This window comes from Macaca mulatta, chromosome 11, assembly GCF_049350105.2.
Source record: "Macaca mulatta isolate MMU2019108-1 chromosome 11, T2T-MMU8v2.0, whole genome shotgun sequence".
Taxonomy (NCBI): Eukaryota; Metazoa; Chordata; class Mammalia; order Primates; family Cercopithecidae; genus Macaca; species Macaca mulatta.
Window position 1 is genome coordinate 54777646 of NC_133416.1, and position 21610 is coordinate 54799255.

At 35.5% G+C, this 21610-nt stretch overlaps 1 protein-coding gene across 2 annotated transcripts in view; it reads right to left on the reverse strand.

The window, feature by feature from the left end:
* RPAP3 (RNA polymerase II associated protein 3) overlaps positions 1 to 21610 on the reverse strand; it is a 44008-nt gene that overhangs the window by 16664 nt on the left and 5734 nt on the right. Inside the window, 9 exon segments of one of the 2 annotated variants that reach the window (NM_001257451.1) lie at positions 735 to 836; positions 946 to 1016; positions 2907 to 3028; positions 8080 to 8207; positions 9179 to 9304; positions 10432 to 10502; positions 11810 to 11931; positions 17304 to 17431; positions 18640 to 18762. In NM_001257451.1, coding sequence (NP_001244380.1) covers positions 735 to 836; positions 946 to 1016; positions 2907 to 3028; positions 8080 to 8207; positions 9179 to 9304; positions 10432 to 10502; positions 11810 to 11931; positions 17304 to 17431; positions 18640 to 18762 — 993 coding nt within the window. 2 annotated transcript variants of the gene reach the window in all.

A 21610-nucleotide genomic window follows, 5' to 3' on the forward strand; every position in this document is an offset into this window, starting at 1 on the left:
GTCAGGAAACAACGATGTTGGAGAGCATGTAGAGAAATAGGAATGGCTTTTATACTGTTGGTGGGAGTGTAAATTGGTTCAACCATTGTGGAAGACAGTGTGGTGATTCCTCAAGGATCTAGAACTAGAATTACCATTTGACCCAGCCATTCCATTACTGGGTATATACCCAAAGGATTATAAATCATGCTACTATAAAGACACATGCACACGTATGTTTACTGAGGCACTATTCACAATGGCAAAGACTTGGAACCAACCCAAATGTCCAGCAATGATAGACTGGATTAAGAAAATGTGGCACATATACACCACGGAATACGGAATACTATGCAGCCATAAAAAAGGATGAGTTCATGTCCTTTGCCGGACAAACTATCACAAGGACAGAAAACCAAACACCACATGTTCTCACTCATAGGTGGGAACTGAACAATGAGATCACTTGGACACAGAGCGGGGAATATCACACACCAGGGCCTGCTGTGGGGGTGGGTTTTGGGGGAGGGATAGCATTAGGAGAAATACCTAATGTAAATGATGAGTTGATGGATGCAGCAAACCAACATGGCACATGTATACCTATGTATCAAACCTGCACATTGTGCACATGTACCCTAGAACTTAAAGTATAATAACAATAAAAAAAAGTTTATTAATACAATAGTTGGTTTCTAATTCTCTTAATACAACATATTTAAATGGCAAGGAAAAAATGAAAGTGCTTTACTTACAGTTGATCCAGGATGTGGCGGATTATCAATGGGTTTTACCACATTTTGTCTTTGTGTGGAATCAAGAAAGACATCATCCCAGTGTCCTTTCTCAATTAATTCCTTGAAAATAAATTTATAATCATAACTATCAAAATATTTATTATACAACAAATAAATATATTTATGTTTCAGAAAATATGACCATGTTTGAGTGAAAAGAATACATTACCTTTTTAATTTTGGAGAGTTCAGTTACTGCTTGCTTATTTCCAGGTTCCAGAAGTAAAACAGTTTCAAAATCTAAAGTGAGTTTTTTAAAAATATTACAACATAGTTAAAATGTGGAGTTTTCATATTTGCACGTACATTCATGATACATTCAGTTGGTAATCACATTTTTAGCTCAAGAAGTTTTATTCGGATTACTAGGAAACAAGTGAGCTATAGTAAGAACCTTTACTGAACACTGTCGTAGTTGTTTTATATGAATTTTCACATAACCCTCACTACAATCCCACTTTAAAGGTGATAAAACTGAAGCCCCTAGAGGTCATCTAACTTAGCAAAGTTCACCAAGTAAACAAATGACAGAGTAACTCACTAAATGTAAAATATTAATAGATTAAGAGAATTACATACAACAAAGTATTACTCAGCCTTAAAAAGGAATGAAATTCTGATACATGCTCCAACATGGACATTATGCTAAGTCAAATAAGCCAGAGGCAAAAGGACAAATACTGCATGATTCCACTTACATAGGCTATCTAGAACAGTCAAATTCAGAGACAGAAAGTAGAATGGAGGTTACCAGGGCTAGGGGGAGAGGAGAATGGAGAGTTATTGTTTGAAGTGTATAGTTTTAGAATGCGATGATGATAAAGTTCTGGAGATGGACAGTGGTGATGGCTGCACAATGTAAATGTACTTAATGCCACTGAGCTATATATTGAAAAATGGTTAAAATAATAAATTTAATGTTACATTTTTTTTTACCACAATAAAAAAACACTGCTGTAGCTAACAGGCTTACAGAGAAACTGCCAGATTTTAAATGCACATACCAGAAAAGAACAGAGACTGAAAATCACTTATCTAAGTACTGATCTCAAGAAGCTAGAAAAACAGCAAATTAAACCAAAAGAAAGTTGAAGGAATAAAGAGCAGAAGGAAATTAAATAGAAAACACACATAGGAGAACCAAGTTGGTTCTTCGAGAAGACTAACTCAATGAATACCCTAAAAGACAAGATCATAAAAAAAAGAAAAAAGAAAAAAAAAAAAAACTTGTATCAAGAATTAAAATGGCATCAGATCTCCATTATCCTCCATTCCCTACCTGCTGATAAAACCACTGCTCAAAGAGTTTAAAAAAAAAAAAAAATTCAATCACTAACAGAAATTCTTGAGTTTGCAGGATGGCAGATAGGAAAAAATACAATTTGGTGAAACACTGAAACTTCCTCTGCTCGCTGGGATTTTAAAAAAGAAAAAAAAACAACTCCTGAAATCGGCTGGAACCAAGATGGCCAAGTGGAGGTTGCACAAAAACAAGCTTGCTGATGTCATAGCCTGAATTTCCACCAAGTTCTACTAACTACCCCAAATTTGCATCTGCAATCCATTAGTTAGCATGAAGAGACAGTTACATATGCCCAAGAGCTTTTCCCTTTCCTTCCACTAATTACCTGATAATTCCAGTATCCACCTTCCTAAACCTTTTCTAATAAAATTACTGCCTTAACGCCAGGACAAGGAGACAGATTTGAGTTTTGATTCCTGTTTCTTTGGGAGTCAACCTTCAATATAAATAAAGCCTTTTCTCAAAAACCTGGTGTCACAGTATTGGCTTCAAGCACATCACGCAGTGAGTCCCTTTCGCTCAACAACACTGATTCCCTTCCTTTTCATTCTTGTCTTTTTATTGCTTTTTCCATTTTCACCTATAATTAAAATTTTTCATTAATGCTGGCTGGCAATTAGCCAGAATGTATGCTACTAAACAAAAGATAATCTGGTACACTGCAGAAGCTGCATTCCTCCAAATCTATTCATGATCTAAACTGTGGAAAGAAAACATAACTCCCTAAGTTCAATATCTTTGAACCACGGGTAAGTTACATGAATCTCTGCTTCTAAAACTTGGGCACTCATCAGGATGACTGAGTGCCAGCTGCTATAAAGTCTTACCTTGTTTTGCCTCATTTAGCTTTCCCAAAAATGTTCTTGCAGTTCCTCTTCTGGCAAAAGCTTTAGAATATGAGCCATCTAATAAAATGGCTTGTGTGCAGTCTTTTTCAGCTTCTTCGTATCTATTGAACATGATAAAATTACTGACTGGAAAAAAGGCAGCTTATGGAAAAATGTCATATAAACTAAGTTTCTAATTTTAAAAGCTTGTATATAATTTAAATCACTAACTCCTAAATCTGTGTTTGAAGTGGAGAACTACTTTATAAATTTTTTATTCTCACCAAATCTTAGAATCATTTGGTGAGGAGGGAGAAGGTACCAGATTGAGGGAATGTTAGGAGAGTCTGCTGGAGCAATGGAATAATAATGCAAAAGTATGACTAGGGCAGACAAAAGAATACCACTGCTGGCAGCCTACCTCCTCTCCAAGTCTCAATAAGCACAGGTACTACATTAGAATTTTAACTGGCATTACTTTTCTAATAAAACTTTATTAACATTTACCCACAGTAAACTTCCCATACTCACAGAAAAACCAAAAAATGAGAACTTGCTATGTATGTGATAGTATATCATCTAATACTTTGCATAAATACTACTCAGCCATGCAACCAGAAATCAATTCAGACTTACAGATTTACTCATTACTGCTCTACAATAACAAAGTGCTTAAGAAGAGCTCAAAAAACGCCCCCCCCCAAAAAAAACCCAACAACAAAAATACCTGAGACATTCCCATATATTAACATAGCATTAATGAATTATTGTTAATTTCTTAGGAGTGCTAATGGTTGTCGTTATGCATAAAATATCCTTTCTTTAGCAATAAAACGTCATGATTTGCTTTACAATAATTAAGGGGGAAAATACTGAAACAAATATGACCCAAAAAAGTATGGCCTGATAGAATTAGATGATGGACACGTGGTGTTTATTATACTACTTTTGTATAAGTTTGAAAAGTTTCATATTTAAAAAAAAAAAAAAAAAAAAAAAACTCCTGTAATTGCATTCTCCCCAAGGCCTAAATGGATGTCATCTTCCCCTCAAAACAAGATCTCATATGAACAAAATCAGAATTTCGAATGAACTTAAACATCTCTGATTTATTTAACTCACTTTCCAGCAAGAGATAAAGAACGTATCTGTGTTCATGCCCTTATCAATGTATTTTCTACTTGTCTGATTATATCATTCAAGATACCCGCATGGCCCCCACACTTTTCAGGATAAAGTCAAACTACTTTGGAGTATAAAGTCAGGGGCCTGCCTGAGTATCTAGCCTTCTCTCTGCCACTGTCCCCTGCAGTAACAGCCATAATATGAACTACTCACCCTTTCCAGGTTGAGGTACCATCAACCTGCCTACTCCCATGTCTTTGAACCGGCACTAGAACACTTGACCTGTTTCCTGTTTTTTCACCTCACTAACTCATATTACTTGTTTAGATCTCAGTTTGGTTTGAACAATTCAAGATGCTTTCCATGAATTCCCCTGCCTGGACTCAGTCTATGCCAGTATTCTTCCCACCCTGAACTTCCATAGCATGTGTCCTTCATAGCATTATCTTAGCATATTTTCACAAATATTGGTCTCCTTTTCTGTCGCTCCCTGCAAACTTCGGGTTTCTTAAAAACAACTATACATTAGTATACTTAATACCTTCCACAGCGCCTAACAGAACACCTGATACATTTTAGCGCAATAAATGTTTGCTGAATAAGTAAATCAAAAAATTTCCAACACTCAAATTCAAAGAAAATTTAGAAGATAAACGTTTAGGAAACCATTTTAATTGCATATTTAATTTCATGTTCTATTGTACAGCTGAAGAAAACCCAGCAATTTTTCTTAAAGTCTGAAGTTGCCAGAGGTAGATGCTTTTTCTTTGAAAATAGACTCATGTAAGTCCTTTAAAATTGTTAAATGTCTCCCGTGCACTCCATTTGTAAACTGAATTTAGAAAAATCCAATCAACAAACATCTTTTAGGTGGTTGGAGAAAAAGACAAACTAATCAAAAATAGAATAAAAATGGTGAGTGCAAAAAACCATCATCTCTGCCTAGCTCCTTAGCCGTGATTCCTTCTGATTTTCCGTTAGGTCCACTTGTCCTAAGTCTACTCTAGCTCTAGTGTCAATGCCATCCCTAATCACCATTAAGTGAACCCTCTACTAAATCAAGTCTTAATCTGGTTCCAGTTCCAGCAACCAAGATTCCACCTTATTTTTGTGACCAACTCTCAACTCTGTTTCCCAAATCTAATATCTAATACTATTGGGTTGTTTTCTTCTTATCCTATCTCTAAATCTATGCTTTACTCATTCTAAGAATAGGACCCAGATTTGTTCTTGGCCAGTCCTCTTCAAGGACTACAATGTAGGCCCAAACTTCTGTCCTTATTTGTGATTATCTTACTTCTTCAGCCTTTCTGAACCTAACCATCTACCTACCTACATTCCACAATTTGCCAGCTCACAGATACTCCATTACTGTAACTCAAGGATGTCTTGCTCATCTCCTGATGCAATCTACTAATGTAGACTATCACCTCCAGAAACCACATTCTCTAGGAATCCTCGTTGGCCTAACTAGGTGAATTCCTTCTTACTCCCTACTGCTACCCCACACACTAGTAGGTAAGACTGACTATACTGCTGGTTCTCATTAGCTCTAATTTGACACCGTTTGTAGAACCTCAAGCTATAGTACGGTTACCTAAACTAGGAGTAGTCCAAGATTGAAATGTTGCTTTTTTATGTTCCTCACAGAGTCCATCATACATAACAATCTCCACGCACAGAAAAAAATTCTGATATTAACTGTGAATCTAAAAGATAAACTAGAAAAAGATACAAATAAGAGTCATAAAGTTCTTTTAATTTAAAGTATACTCTGCTAACTTGGTATAATATATTCCACTAATATGATTATAAACTAAAGCAATAAAACTAATACAATAGATATCTTATAAATGCATATATAATCTCTCACCTATAAAAAGGTATTACTCTTAGCATTAATCAAACCAACGGACTCAGGCTTTACAATTTTTAAACCAATGCACAATTCTTCCATAGCAAAAATCAAAATTTTCATAAGCTAGCAAGAGAAGCAATGATCTTTACTCTGACTAGTCAACAAAAGAATCTATCTCTAATGATATCTATTGTTTTAAATGAGGTTAAATATATAATCAAAATTTATTTCTATGACAGGAGCTCCTAACCTGAGATTCTCTGGGGGATGTGAAAACTTGTTTAGGAAAAAAACTGTATCACTATTTTCACTAAACTTTAAATAAAATTTAGCTTTCTTTCAAATACAAATGCAAACAACAGTACCTATCACTTTGTCACCAATAAAAATCAGACATTTTGGCCAGGCGTGGTGGCTCATGCCTATAATCCCAGCACTCTGGGAGGCCGAGGCATGCGGATCACCTGAGGTCAGGAGTTCAAGACCAGCCTGGCCAACATGGTAAAACCCCGTCTCTACTAAAAATACAAAAATTAGCCAGGCATCATGGCGCACGCCTGTAGTCCCAGCTACTCAGGAAGTTGAAGCAGGAGAATTACTTGAACCCGGGAAGTGGAGGTTGCAGTGAGCCAAAATTACGCCACTGCACTCCAGCCTGGGTGACAGAGTGGGACTCTGTCTCAAAAAAAAAAAAGTAAAAATCAGATATTTCCGTATCGCATTACAACTGTTACTGGTATCTCAAAATATTGCTTATGCTCACCACTATTCAGAATTACAGTAAAAATGTAACCTGTTGCTTACTTGCATGTGATTGCAGTGTCTGGTTCATAGATACTCTTGTGACAAGGCTGGCAACCATTGGGCAACTCTGCCCTAGTAGTTATTCAGAAGCCAAAGAGCTAAGGCATGTGTTATCACATTGGAAATCTAATCATCTGCATTGCTTCAGGTATTCCCTGTCCACACTTGTTTGTTGATTAATAAGTGGAAGATGTGTCGGGGATCATCCCAAAATTTAGTGTCCTTATTGAAATCTTACAATCATGTCTTTAAAATTTTTTTAACATTAACTTGTCTGTATTTTAAATGTAGTTTCAAATACGGTACAACGTGATTGCAAATAAGCAGCAGGTTAAATTTCTACTGTAATTCTGAAGAGTGGTGAGCATAAAACACAGCACTTGCCTGTATTTTAAATGTAGTTTCTCATTTTGAGGTGTGTTAATAAAAAAGCACATATACTACTATATCACAATTTTTAATATTTTCAAAACTATATTTTGATATAATTGGTTTCCTTTGTAATCCTAGTTGCATAGCTAAGCATTTAAAAATATTCTGAGAAGCATTCAACATACAGCTAAAGGATCAGCAGTTTCAAAGACAGCAGTTCCCTTTTGTTTTACATGTATGTATATACAACACTTCCAGATAAGACTTTGCCCAAAGGGCTCTGAAGTTAAAAATAATTTTTAAATCAAGATTCAGAATACTATATATAAAGTAACTAGAGAAAAACTGGTAAACTGTGTAATGCCAGACTTAAAAGTGGGAATATATATATATATATATATATATTTTTTTTTTTTTTTTGAGAGTCTTGCTTAGTCACCCAGGCTGGAGTGCGGTGGCGCGATCTCGGCTCACTGCAAGCTCTGCCTCCCAGGTTCATGACATTCTCCTGCCTCAGCCTCCCGAGTAGCTGGGACTACAGGTGCCCGCCACTACGCCCAGCTAATTTTTTTGTATTTTTAGTAGAGACGGGGTTTCACCACGTTAGCCAGGATGGTCTCGATCTCCTGACCTCGTGATCTGCCCGTCTCGGCCTCCCAAAGTGCTGGGATTACAGGCGTGAGCCACCGCGCCCGGCCAAAAGTGGGAAAATATTAACAAGAACATCTACTGAATACACACCTTGTGCCTGGAACTATGTATACCACAGGTACATAAACACACACATACACATACACACATACACATACACACTATTTTTCCCCTCTCATTTCACTTTAATTTAAATGCTCAAAAATATATCAATTAAATTTTAATTTACTTAAATTTACCCTAAATTGGCATGTAAGCTAACCTAACATGCCATAATTGGTATGTTAGGTAACTTATGGTAAAAATTTACCAATTTATTGTAAATTTTTATCCTGAAAAGCACTAAAATTAACCAATACTTACTTCTGAATCTTCAGATAGGCCATAGCTCTGTTAGCTGGAAGAAGGGCATTAGCACCATCTGCTGCTATCCCTCGAGTATAGCATTCAATTGCTCTTTCATATTTCCCCTCTTTGAAAAATCCATTCCCCTGTTATTTTGTAGAGAAATATGGAGAATAAAAAAAATGCAAAAAAATTAAATTAATTCAAATCTTATGAAACACTGCAAGGATATTCACCAACAGTATTTCAGGAAAGAATATTGTTAAAAATCTGGCCCTTGAGACATGTTTTAGAATCTGTTGGTTTGGGTTGTTTCTTTTTTAATGGCATTATTGTTCTTTCAGTACTAAAAACAAAAAACATGTATACTACTATATTACTTTGCAGCATTCACTATTATTCCATTAATTACGTATTACGCAAAGCTTAAATTTAAAAACCTATTTTAACAAAGGTCCAAATAATATACTTCCTTAAGTTACATTAGAAGCTGTACAAAAGAATTTCATAACTCAAATAAATTTTGTGAAAGAACACAGTACCAGAATCATAAAGCCCACTCTTCAATAACTTTAATATGCCCAAATATAAGATAAATTCAACTGTATTGGAATTTGTATACCTGATTTCACTATAACATTTACTTATATAATCAGAGTCAAATATCACAATCAATAATCATTTCATACGTATTTATTATGAATCTTCTGTGGGTCCAGGAAAGGCTATAAATAAATGAAACCTCCTCAACTCACGATTAATAGAGGAATTTCAATCAGAAACAGTTCAGTGTGAATTAATGAAAAAAGTACATTATAAGAATGGATTGTAATTAACTTCTATGTTAAATTTATAACTATGTATATGTAAATATATAAAACATTCAAAAGTAGTTTCCAAACTTAAATGTTTCCATAGTTACTTTTTAAATTTATGTATAAAGTCATCAATTACCCAAATTTTGAATTAGTAGGTCCCAGAGGCTTTAGTGTATTTAATTTCCAATTCCTACTCAAGCAAAACTTTAATATTAGAGAAAAAATTTAACTGATATACAAGAAATAAATCAACACTCAGCAAAATATATACATTCTATGTTGGATTAGCTTTGGATTACCCGATCTTTCTCTGAAATGGCCTGCTGCTTATTCTGTTGTGCTTCAATTTGCTTTCGCTCTCCTTCTGTTGACTTAACCACTATGTCAGCTTCCTCTGGATATGAGTTTTCTTTGGATGCTAAAGCCTAGGAGACATAGCAGTCAGCTAAAATAAAACAAGTAATACAAGATGCATATACATTTGACCTTAAAACATAAATACCTCAAATATATTAGAATTTCTGCCACATTTTAAATAATCGAAATAACATTTTCTACTCTAATTCAAAATCTTTCTACTTATTAAAGTAAAAAGTAAAATAAGTATATAATAAATTTAACGTGCTTCTCATTTCAATTAAAATTAGTATCAAACACCACATACTGCCTGTTCTGACTTATAAGTGGGAGGTAAACATTGGGTACACATGGAACGGAAACAATGCACACTACAGACTACCTGTTGAGGAGAGAAACACTGGGGGTGGGGAGGGGACGGGAAGAAAAACTACCTATTGGGTACTATGCTCACTATCTAGGAGACGGAATCATTCACACCCCAAACCTCAGTTTCATACAATATGCCCACGTAAAAAGCCTTCATATATACCTTTTGAATCTAAAATAGTAGTTGAAATTATTTTAAATAAATAAATAAGTAGCATCCATTAAAAGTAGTTGCTCATTTATTCAACAAATATTTATTGAATTTCTATACTGGCCAGGCACTGTTTTAGGAGCTGTTTTCAGACCTAACAGTTCATTACATCTACATTACCAAACTTCTCAAATTCAATACTCACAGTCATTATTTGATCTAACACAAAATTTTAAAAACATATAATAGAGTTCACAACTACAATCAAGTTAACATATTTACCAGCAGATCTTACGTGCAATAGTAATGGTAATATTTAAAAGCACACTTTCCCCAATCACTGTCATTTTTCTCTCAATGTTTCAATCGGTGCATAAGCCAAAAAGGAAGAAAATCAGTGGGATAAAAAAACAATAATTCTGTCATCTGGGAAAGAGTAAAGCAGCAGTAGTTCTAAAGATCTCAGGCAACTTTTAGAACAATTAAGGGTCTTTAAATACCATTACACTCCCTCTGGCTTGCAAATTCATTTAGTAAAACTCTATGGTACAAATAATTAAAATTAGAAAATCTCAATATTAAGAAATCCATAGTACAAAATACATGCAAAAAGCTTTACTTCTTCAAATAAAAGTTATAAGTAATACACTTAAAATTTAAATAACTATAGTTTACCTGATTGATTTTCCTGAGTTCATTTGTTGCTTCAAAGTTATTTGGTTCCAGTTCTAATACTCTTTCATAATCTAAGAGAAGATTTAAAAATTTCTAAAGATCAGTAATATTTAAAAACTTGTATAAAACAATCTTTTGTTGCCTGTGACAATTAGGCAACTGTCCTACAGCAAAATAAAAGAGAAACAAAGAAATACTATCATTAGGCCACTGAACTTTCTTTTTTTGAGACATTCGCACTCTGTTGCCCAGGCTGAGTGCAGTGGCGCAATCTTGGCTCACTGCAACCTCCAGCTCCCAGGTTCCAGTGACTCTGTACCTCAACTTCCTGAGTAGCTGGGACTACAGGCACACACCACCAAGCTCAGTTAATTTTTGTATTTTTAGTAGAGACAGGTTTTCTCCACGTTGGCCAGGTTAGTCTCAAACTCCTGGCCTCAAGCAGTCTTCCCATCTTGGCCTCCGAGACTGCTAGGATTACAGGTGTAAGCCACTGTGTCCAGCCAAGCCACTGAACTTTCTTCTTCTCCCCCAGGGCAGACAAAATCCTATGACAAACCATCTTCCACCAGCCCCAGGAAGGATACCTGCTATCATAAGTTGTACATCATAAAACCAAGAAGCAGGCCAGGCACGGTGGCTCACTCCTGTAATCCCAGCACTTTGGGAGGCCGAGGTGGGAAGATCACCTGAAGTCAGGAGTCAAGACCAGCCTGGCCAACATGGCGAAACCCTGTCTCTACTAAAACTACAAAAATTAGCCGGGCATGGTGGTAGGCACCTGTAATCCCAGCTACTTGGAAGGCTGAGGCAGGGAGAATCACTTGAACCCAGGAGGCAGAGGTTGCAGTGAGCCAAGATCACGCCATTGCACTCCAGCCTGGGCGAAAAAGCGAGACTCTGTCTCAAAAAAAAAAAAAAAAAAAAACCCTAAGCAGCAGCAAAATCCAATTAAATATCAGCTTTATTCAGATTTTGTGATTTACAATACACAAACCTATTTTATGGAATAATAGAAGGCTTAGAATTTATAAGTGAACAAAAATGTGTTATGAGCTTTAAACACACTACCTCTTGCCTCACAAAAGCCAAGAAGACATTTTAATGCCTATTTTACAGATGAGAAACTGAAAGTCAGAGAAGATACTGGTTACATAGCTAGTACTTAGTAACATGAAAATTTGAACCAAATTCTGATTGGTGGCAAATAACACATTCTTTCTTAAAAAATCAAGATATCTTTTCAGTTCCAAAAATGACCTTTGTTCAAATACAGAAAGCTCTCTAAAGGTAGTAACTGTGATTACTCAGTATTCTCTACATAGCATCTGTTAGATAACACTGTTAAAGAATTTTTTAGATAATGACTAGAAATTACCTTTTTTGGCCTCTTCTAATTTTTGCAAAGCAAATCGAGCAGCACCTCGTCTGGAATAAGCCTTTGTATAACTTCTATTCAAGGCAATGGCTAAATTACAATCAGACTCAGCAACAGCAAATCTGCAATTTAAAAACATTAAAACAAATAAAGTTAACAAAACTAATTTGCTAAACCAAAACTTCAAAATTTGTTTCTGAAATCCTTGAAAAGGGAATTTACTTGCCCACTGAAGGCATTTTTCCCACCTCCTTTTAGTTAACTAAGCATAATAAAAAAAGCAATACTGCCATTCCTCAAAGATATTGTGGGTTTGATTCTAGACCACCACAACAAATGTCACAATAAAGCTAGTCACACAAATTTTTTGGTTTTCCAGTGCATACAAAAGTTTTATTTACACTATACTGCAATCTAGTAAGTGTGCAAAAGCTTTATGTCTAAATAACAATGTATATACCTTGATTAAAAAATACTTTATTGCTAAAAAATGCTAATAATTATCTGAGTCTTCAGTGAATATTTATCTTTGTGCTGTTGGAGGATCTTGCCTTGATGTTGATGGCTACTGACTGATCAGGGTGGTGAAGGTAGCATGTGATGATGTTTGATAGCATTTACATAATAGAACTTCTTTTAATATTGGAGTCAATCCTCTCAAACTCTGCCACTTTATCAACTAAGTTTATATAATGTTCTAAATCTTCTGTTCTCCTTTCAAAAACATTCACAGCACCTTCACCTAGACTAGATTCTCTCTCAAGAAACCACTTTCTGTGCTCATCCATAAGAAGCAACTGATCATCCATTCAAGTTTGAACACAAGATTGCAGCAATTCAGTCACATCTTCCTCCACTAAAATCTTGAACCTCTCAAAGTCATCCATAAGAGTTGAAATCAACTTCTTCCAAACTCCTGTTAACACTGACATTTTGACCTCCTCTCATGAATTACGGACACTTTTAATGGCATCTAAAATAGCTGATCCTTTCCAGGTTTCAATCTACTTTGCCCAGATCCACTAGAGGAATCACAATCTATGACAGCTACAGCCTATGAAATGTATTTCTTAAATAACAAGACTTGAAAGTTGAAATGACTCTTCAATCTATGGGCTGCAGAATGGATATTGTGTTAGGAGGCATGAAAACAACATTCATCTCCTTGTACATCTTCATCAGAGATCTTGGGTGAGTAGGTGCATTGTCAATACACTACTTTGAAATAAATCTTTTTTTCTAAGCAGTAGGTCTCAATAGCAGGCTTAAAATGTTCAGTAAACCAGTTCATAAACAGATGTGCTGTCATCCAGACTTTGTTGTTGTATTTATAAAGCACAGGCAGAGTAGATTTAGCATAATTCCTAAGGGCCCTAGGACTTTTGGAATGGTAAATGAGCACTGTCTTCAACTTAAAGTCACCAGTTGCATTAGCCTCTAACAAGAGAATCAGACTGTCCTTTGAAGCCAGGCATTCCCTCTAGCTGTGAAAGCCCAAATGGCACTGTCTTCTAACAGAAGGCTGTTTAGTCAACACTGAAAATGTGTTGTTTAACATAGTCACCTTCATCAATTAATTACCTTAGCTAGATCTTCTGGATAACCTTCTGCAGGTTCTCCATCAGCACCTGCTGCTTCACTTTCCACTTTTGTTTAAGCTTCTTTCCTTAAACTTCATAAATCAACTTCTGCTAGCTTTCAACTTTTCTTCTGCAGCTTTCTCACCTCTCTCAGCCTTCACTAAATTGAAGAGCGCTAGGGCCTTGCACTAGATTAGACTTAGGATCAGGGGAATGTTGCGGCTGATTTGATCTTCTATACAGACCAATAAAACTTTCTCCCTATCAACAATAAGCTTCTTTTGCTTTTAATTATTTGTGTTCATTGGAGTAGCCCTTTTAATTTCCTTCAAGAACTTTTCCTTTGCATTCACATCTTGGCTAACTGGCACAAGAGGCCTAGCTTTCAGTCAGTCTTTGCTTTCGACATGCCTTCCTAAGTTTAATCATTTCCAGCTCTTCCAATTTAAAGTGAGAGATCTGCGAGTCTTCTTTCACTTGAATACTTAACATGCCACTGTAGGGTTTTGTTTGTTTGTTTGTTTGTTTTGAGATGGAGTCTTACTCTCTCGCCCAGGCTAGAGTGCAGTGGCATGATCTCAACTCATTGCAACCTCCGCCTCCTGGGCTCAAGCGATTCTCGTGCCTCACCCTCTCAAGTAGCTGGGATTATAGGTATGCGCCACGACGCCTGGCTAAATTTTTGTATTTTTAGTAGAGACAGGGTTTCATCATGTTGGCCAGGCTGGTCTCCAACTCCTGACCTCAAGTGATGCCGCCCACCTCAGCCTCCCAAAGTGCTGGGATTACAGGTGTGAGCCACCGTGCCTGGCCTCACTGTAGGGTTATTAACTGGCCTAATTTCAATACTGTTGTGTCTCAGGGAATAGGGAGGCCCAAGGAGAAGGAGAGAGATTGGGTTGTGGGGGCGGCTGGTCAACGAAGCAGACAGGATGCACAACAACATATGGGTGTGCTTGATGGCTCCCCAAAACAATTACAATAGAAACGTCAAAGATCCCTGATCAGAGATCACCATAACAGATACAATAATAATAAAAGAAATCTGAAATACTGCAACAATTACCAAAACGTGACACACAGACACAAAGTAAACACATGTTGTTGGACATATGGCACCAATAGAGTTGCTTGACTTCCCTGATACAAGGTTGCCACAAACTTTCATTTTGTAAAAACAGTATCTGTGGATGCAATAAAGCGACACACAATAAAACAAGGTATGCCTATAATTCCTAATGGTGAAACATTAGTAGCATTCCCTTTAATGCAAGAAACAAGAATGCCCATTATCACTGCTTTTTCTTGGTATTACATAGATGTCTTCACCAAAGCAGTTCCACAAGAAAGAAACACAAAGACTAGAAACAAGGAAAAAAGCCTGAAATTATTCTCAGATGATATGATGGTCCTAAAAGAAAACTCAAAACAATCTAGAGACATTGCTAGAATATTAAAAGTTTAGTAAGGTGACTACGACAGACCAACAAAAAACAAACAAACAAAACATCTAACAAAGACCTACCAGACACAGATGCAAAAAAATTGTAAGACTGTTTTCAAAGACATTAATGACAATATAAGTGGAGATATTTCACATTCACCTATAATAAAGTACAAAAACACACAATATGATTCTCTCCAGACTGATTTATAAATCTAATGCAATTCTAATCAAAATCTCAACAGGATATTTTAAGGAATTTGGGAAGATAATTCTAAAAGTTACATTGATGAGTAAAAGTCCAAGAATACCCAAAACATTCCTGAATAATAAAAGGTAGCAGAATATTCAGTATACCAAATATTAAGACTTACAATTATAATGCTATAATAATTAAAGATAGTGTGGAATGGATGTAAGGACAGGCAATAGACCAGTGTAAAGAACAGAGAGATAAGAAAGCGATCTAGGCAAACATGACATATGACAATAGTAGCATAGCAGATCCACAGGAGAAAGCAGGGCTATTCCAAAACTAGAGCTGGAAAAACCTTCAGCATATGTGAAAATGCCTAAATGTGAAAATTAAATCTTAAAAATGTTTAGAAGAAAGTAGAGGAGACTATTATGAACTCAAGCAGCAAACTATTTTTTTCAACAAATCATTTTATAAAGTCCTAATCTTTTTTAAAAAATCAATAAGTTGAACTATATTAAAATTGAATGTTTATATTCATTAAAATTCCATAAAGAAGATAAGCTACAAATTGAGAGAAGAGAGTTATTATGAAAAAGACCAAAAGATTAGTATCCAGAATAAAGAACTCTCAAAATAAATAGAAAAAGCCCTAAAAAAAATGGCCAAACACCAAATAGGCATTTCACAGGGAAAAAAAAAAAAAAAAGTGGAAAATATATAAGATGCTTAACCTTACCAACAGTTGAGAAATGAAAACCTTACTAATAGTTGAGAAGTGCAAAATGGCATTTCAAAGACACAATGAAACGCCATTTTACACCCACTAGATTGACAACAATTAAGAAGCCCAACTATATCAGTGTTGGTAAGGGTAAGAAACAGGCATTATTATACACTGCTAATGAGACTGTAAACTCATCCATTTACCTTTGTAACAACTGTGTAACAACAAACTACCTTTGTCATCATCCTGTGAAGCTGAACATCTACACATTTTATGACCCAACACCAAGAAACATATACAAAAATGTTCACAGCATTGCTGAAATAAGGAAGGAAAGGACAGAAGGTGGGCAATAGAAAGAGGGACAGGAGGAGGGAAGAAAGAGTGGGAGGGAGAGAGAGAAAAACAAAGGAAGAAAGGAACGAACCAACAATCCAGCAACACAAGAATAGACACATAATGGTATATTTCTAAAAAGAAATTATCCTTTGTAACAGTTACAATCAGAGCTCTAGAACTATATGCATCAAAACAAGAATGAATCATAAAAATATAATACAGAAACAGGTGAGCCACAGAAAACTACACACAGTATGATATACTTTTAAAGCTCAAAAATAAGCAAGATTACACCATATATTATTTACCAACATATACATATATAATAAACCGTTTTTAAATCAAAAGAATGACAAATATATAATTCAAGATAGTGGTTAACTGGGAGGGAGGCAACGGACAGGATACAGAAAGGAGCATCAAGGCAACTTCAAAAATAATGGTAATGTTCTGGTTCTTAAGTTGAGAGGGGTGTTTATATAGGCTTATTTTAAGTTATTCTCTGTAATTTATGTATATGATACATATATTGCAGATATCAAATATTATAAAATGTAAATATTTCCCTAATTTTTTAGAAGATTAATATCATGAGTTTCAAAGACATAAAAATATGCTATTTAAATAGTAAAAACTCAGATACCAATAAAATTTGTATTTCCAAATAATTAAAACAGTAAGAATGTCTTCCTTGATGGTGTTTATCTTTTTAAAAAACCCCTTTGATAGGTTGGTTACCTGCATATGACAAGACAATACCACATTTATATTCTTCCACATTATTTATTTTAAAAGTCAGTATGACTTAATGACAAACAAATGTTGAAACATATCTTAAGTTTTCCATAATAAATGTTCTCTAGATTAAATAGCGGATAAATAGCTTTTCAAAATAATGGGATACTGATTTCTAAAAATATCCAACTAACTTTTTTAGCTTTGTGAATTAGATAAGAACACTATTACTGAATTTTTAGAGGAATACCTCAGTAAAGTGAGCCATGGGAACAAGGTTTTAGCACCAGATGTTTAAAATGGCTTAAGCAAAATAATTCAATAAAAAGGAGTGAGCTATAAGAATTTACAGTTGAAAAGAAAACGCGATACATTCACAATCTGTCCTCCACACCTTATTCCAGAAGTTTTTTTAATAAGTCTCCATATATACATAAGACATTCACATTCACACACGTTACAGAAGTCCTTACTTTTTCAGTCTAAAATACGCTGATGCTCTGTTCGTTGGCAACACGGGATTATATGGATCGGCACCCATGCCTTTTGTGTAGCAGTCAATTGCTTCATCATATTTTCCTTGTTTGAAGTATTTATTGCCCTGAAAAAAAAGAAAATTATATAAAATGACCCTTTTTACAAATTCTGAAATTCACTACAGTTGACCCTTGAACAACCCACCCATGAAGGGCATGGGTCCACTTAAATGTGGATTTTTTTCAATAAAAGTCTACATCAAGTGTGCCTGCCTCCCCTTCCAACTATTCTACCTCTTCGGCCTCTGCCACCCCTGAGAGAGCAAGACCAACTCCTCCTCTTCCCCATCCTCAGCCTACTCAATGTGAAGATGACAAGGATGGAGACTTTTAAATGATCCACTTCTACATAGTGAAATATATTTACATAAATAAATACACATTCTCTTCCTTAAAATGTTCTAATAACATTTTCTTTTCTCTAGCTTACTTTTTTGTAATACAGTATATAATACATATAACACATAAAATTTGTGCTAATCACCTATTTGTGTTATCCATACTGCTTCCGGTCAACAGTAAGCTATTAGTAGTTAAGTTTTTGGGGGGGTCACAAGTTATATGCAGATTTTTTACTGCATGAGGCACTGACCCCACACTGTTCAAGGGTAACTGTATATGGTCATTGTATGGGCACAACCCAAGAGCCCAGGCAGAAAAATGAGTAAAACACCTAGCATTATATTCCTTATTGACAATGCCAACCTACAGAAATGTAACCAAAAAAAAGCATCAAGAGTTTAATCTGAAAAGAGTTCTACCTTTGTGAAAGTAATACAGCTGGTTTTATAATAATGAGGCATCCCTCAGGGAGATACTGAACATTCCAAAAAGTAACCAAAGATAGCCTTTGATACCTGGGAGTGGAATATAATATTTATGCCAAGAATCACACAGTAATTTCAAGTTACTTCAACCTACTACTAAAAACACTGGACAACTCCAGGTACAGTCTAAGCATTTTACATAAAACAGTTCACTTACTACTCCTAAGAACCCATTGAGGTTGGTAATATGATTATCATTTTACAGAAGAGATAACTGAAGTTCAGAAGTTTAAAGAACTTATCGAGATTTGAACCCAGGTAATCTGGCTCCAGAGCATGTACTCCTAACCAATATGTTACACTGCCTCCAGAGAGGGATGTAGCCAATAACAACAGAGAGTTTAAACACCTACTAAAACTGTGCTCAAGAAACTTTAGGGTCCACATGATTTTCAACATCTCCTGCTTACCTGAAAAAAAAAAAAAAACACCTAACTAATTAGTACCTTTTCTTTTAAAACAAGAGCCTTTTGTGAATCTACATGAATCCCATCTTCTTCCGACTCTGATTCTTGAGACAGAGACTCATGGGTACTATCGTCTTTGTCAAGCTCATCAAGGATACTGTCCTAAAACCAAAAGGAGGAAAACAGTGGTCATAATTATATGATTGGGGGAAAAAAAAAAAAAAAACATACTAAAAAAATACACTCAAATGAATGTAAATTGTTACAATCTAAGGACCTACAGGCTTACAAAGCAACCCAAATCTCTCATTGTTAAGATTATATCCAGAGAAAAAGATGCCTTTGTTTAGAAAACCAAGATGCAAACCAAGAATCTGACTACGAACTCATAAAGCTAACTGTACAAATCATCCCTAAATCACAAACTATTAGCAGTTAGGTATTATGGTTTAAAGGAAGTTTGCAAATAGCCCTAAACTAATATAATTAGCACCCATTAGCAGAGAAAGGCTTTTAAAAAATTTTTTTTCTTCCTTATTTTAAAACAAAAAAACTGCTATTTTAAAACTGCTATTTTAAAACAAACAAAAGAGCACATTAACTCCTAATCTTCACAATAACCTATGAGGAAGGTATAATTACCCATGTTTTCCACTTGAGGGAACTGAAATGCAGAAGTTAGTTAACTCATTCAAGGTCACTCAGCTAGTAAGTGACCAAGTCTACTTCCTCCAAGAGCTCTCAATCGATATGTTATACTGTCTCTGAGGGTATTCCAAAATATAGCTGCCTCTACCAAAGGAAAAATAAAAAATGTGCTAGTCCCATGATTCTCAATCTCTTTTGACTCACACTACTTTCATGGTAATAAATAATTTCATAGACTGCCACCAGAATTTTTCTCTTATTTTTAATATGATAAAACAATGATTTTTAGTAAGATTTTATTTTTATTTTTATTTTTGAGACAGCATCTGGCTCTGTTGCCTAGGCTGGAGTGCAGTAGTGTGATGTCAGTTTACTGCAACTTCCAACTCCCAGGCTCCAGCCATCCTCCCACCTCGCTCTCCCAAGTAACTGGGACTACAGGCGTGCACCACCATGTGCAGCTAGTTTTTTATTTTTTGTAGAGATGGGCTTTTGCCACATTGGCCAGGCTGGTCTGGATCCTAAGCCCAAGCACTCTGCCCGCCTCAGCCTCCCAAAGTGTTGGGATTACAGGCGTGAGCCACCAGGACGACCATTAGAGTTCATTAAAGCACTTTTAAACACAAACTTTAATTATTATGTAAACAAAATCCTTTTTGCATTCAAACACTATTTTAAAGTTATTTACATAAGAGAAAAACAAATTGCTTATAAAAATAAAAACACTATGCATAGTTTCATTAAATGAACATTGAAACATGGATTAAAATTTAGCTATGTGTTTTAGCATGAAGATTCTAGAAATACCACCAGCCTACCAACATTGTAGCCAGGATTATCCAACCCTGCTATGCTGACATGTATAGAAAACTAACAGTAGCAGAACACTAAAGCAGCTGCTCAGATCTGAACTAGAAAGAAATGGGAATTAAACAACTATATCTTGTATAGAGACACTAAAATGACAATTGCAAGTTATGCAGTACAATCTTGATGGCATTGTCTACATACAGCAGGAGCTCAATCAGTATCTGCTGAATGAGTAAATGCCTGTGTAGAAAACACCTCTATAAGAAATCATCTGAGATGATGTCTTTCAGGAAAGGACATTATAAGAAGACACCAGCTGATGAAAAGGAACAGGCTATAACAAAAAGTCACACACAAAAAAAAATGAAGACAGTCTACATGACACTTGAGAATAAATTCTATTTTCAGAAAGTATTTCCAACAGTGATAAATTCAAGACCCAAAATTTTACTTCTCCTTTATTGGGACAATCCTGAAGCAGATGGCAAACTAAATAAAATCCCCAGCTCTCTCTTAATTAGCCTTAGTTTTATTAAGAAAAATACCACACAAATAATTTGGAAAACTGTTTGACAGTATTTTCTAAAGCTAGATGTATTTATAAACTATGCCCCAGCAAATCCTCTCTAGGGTGCTTATATCCATCAAAAGACAAGTACAAGAATGTTCACAGCAGGTTCATTCATCATAGCCCCAAACCACCAACAATACAAAAGTATTATCAATAGAAGAACGGACACAAATTAAGACATCCACACAATGGAATTCTGGTCAGCAATGAAAAAGAACTGCTGCTACTCACAATATGGATCTCAAATAATGATAGCGAAAGAAGCCAAACTTAATGCATACTGTATAATACATTTATATGAAATTCCAAAACTGTATACAGTATGAGAGGTGAGAACAGTGGCTAATTTTGAGAGGTCATCTACTGAAAGTAAGGCCTCTGCAAGGCTGGAAATGTTCTTTTTGTTTTTGTTTTTTTGAGACAGAGTGGCCCAGGCTAGAGTGCAGTGGTGTGCTCTTGGCTCACCGCAACCTCTGCCTCCCGGGTTCAAGCCATTCTCATGCCTCAGCCTCCCAGAATGTTCTATATCTTGATCCGAACAGTGGTTTCACAGGTGTACACTTGAGTAAAAATTCAGGAAGATGTACACTTAAGATTTTTGGACTTTATGTACATTATACCTTAGTAAAAATGTCAAACAGAAAAATGCAGAGAAAATAAACAGAGAAATCAGACAGTGGTTACTTCTGGGAGTAGAAGGGAGAAAACAACATGGGATCAGAAAGGAGCACACCAGTAGCTTCAAAGATATTGGAAAAATTCTCTTTAAGTTAGATAGTAGGCTCATGTATTCATTTTATTACTATGTTTTAGAACATATATCTCTACATATTCTTTGGTATGAATCAAATATTACATAATAAACACTTGTTTAAAAACTAAAGAGGAATATATATTCCAAATTCATCAGCTGGTTATCACATCCCCTAACACACATACCCCTAACCAAATCAACCCTTAAAGTAGATCGGAGTGCAGAAT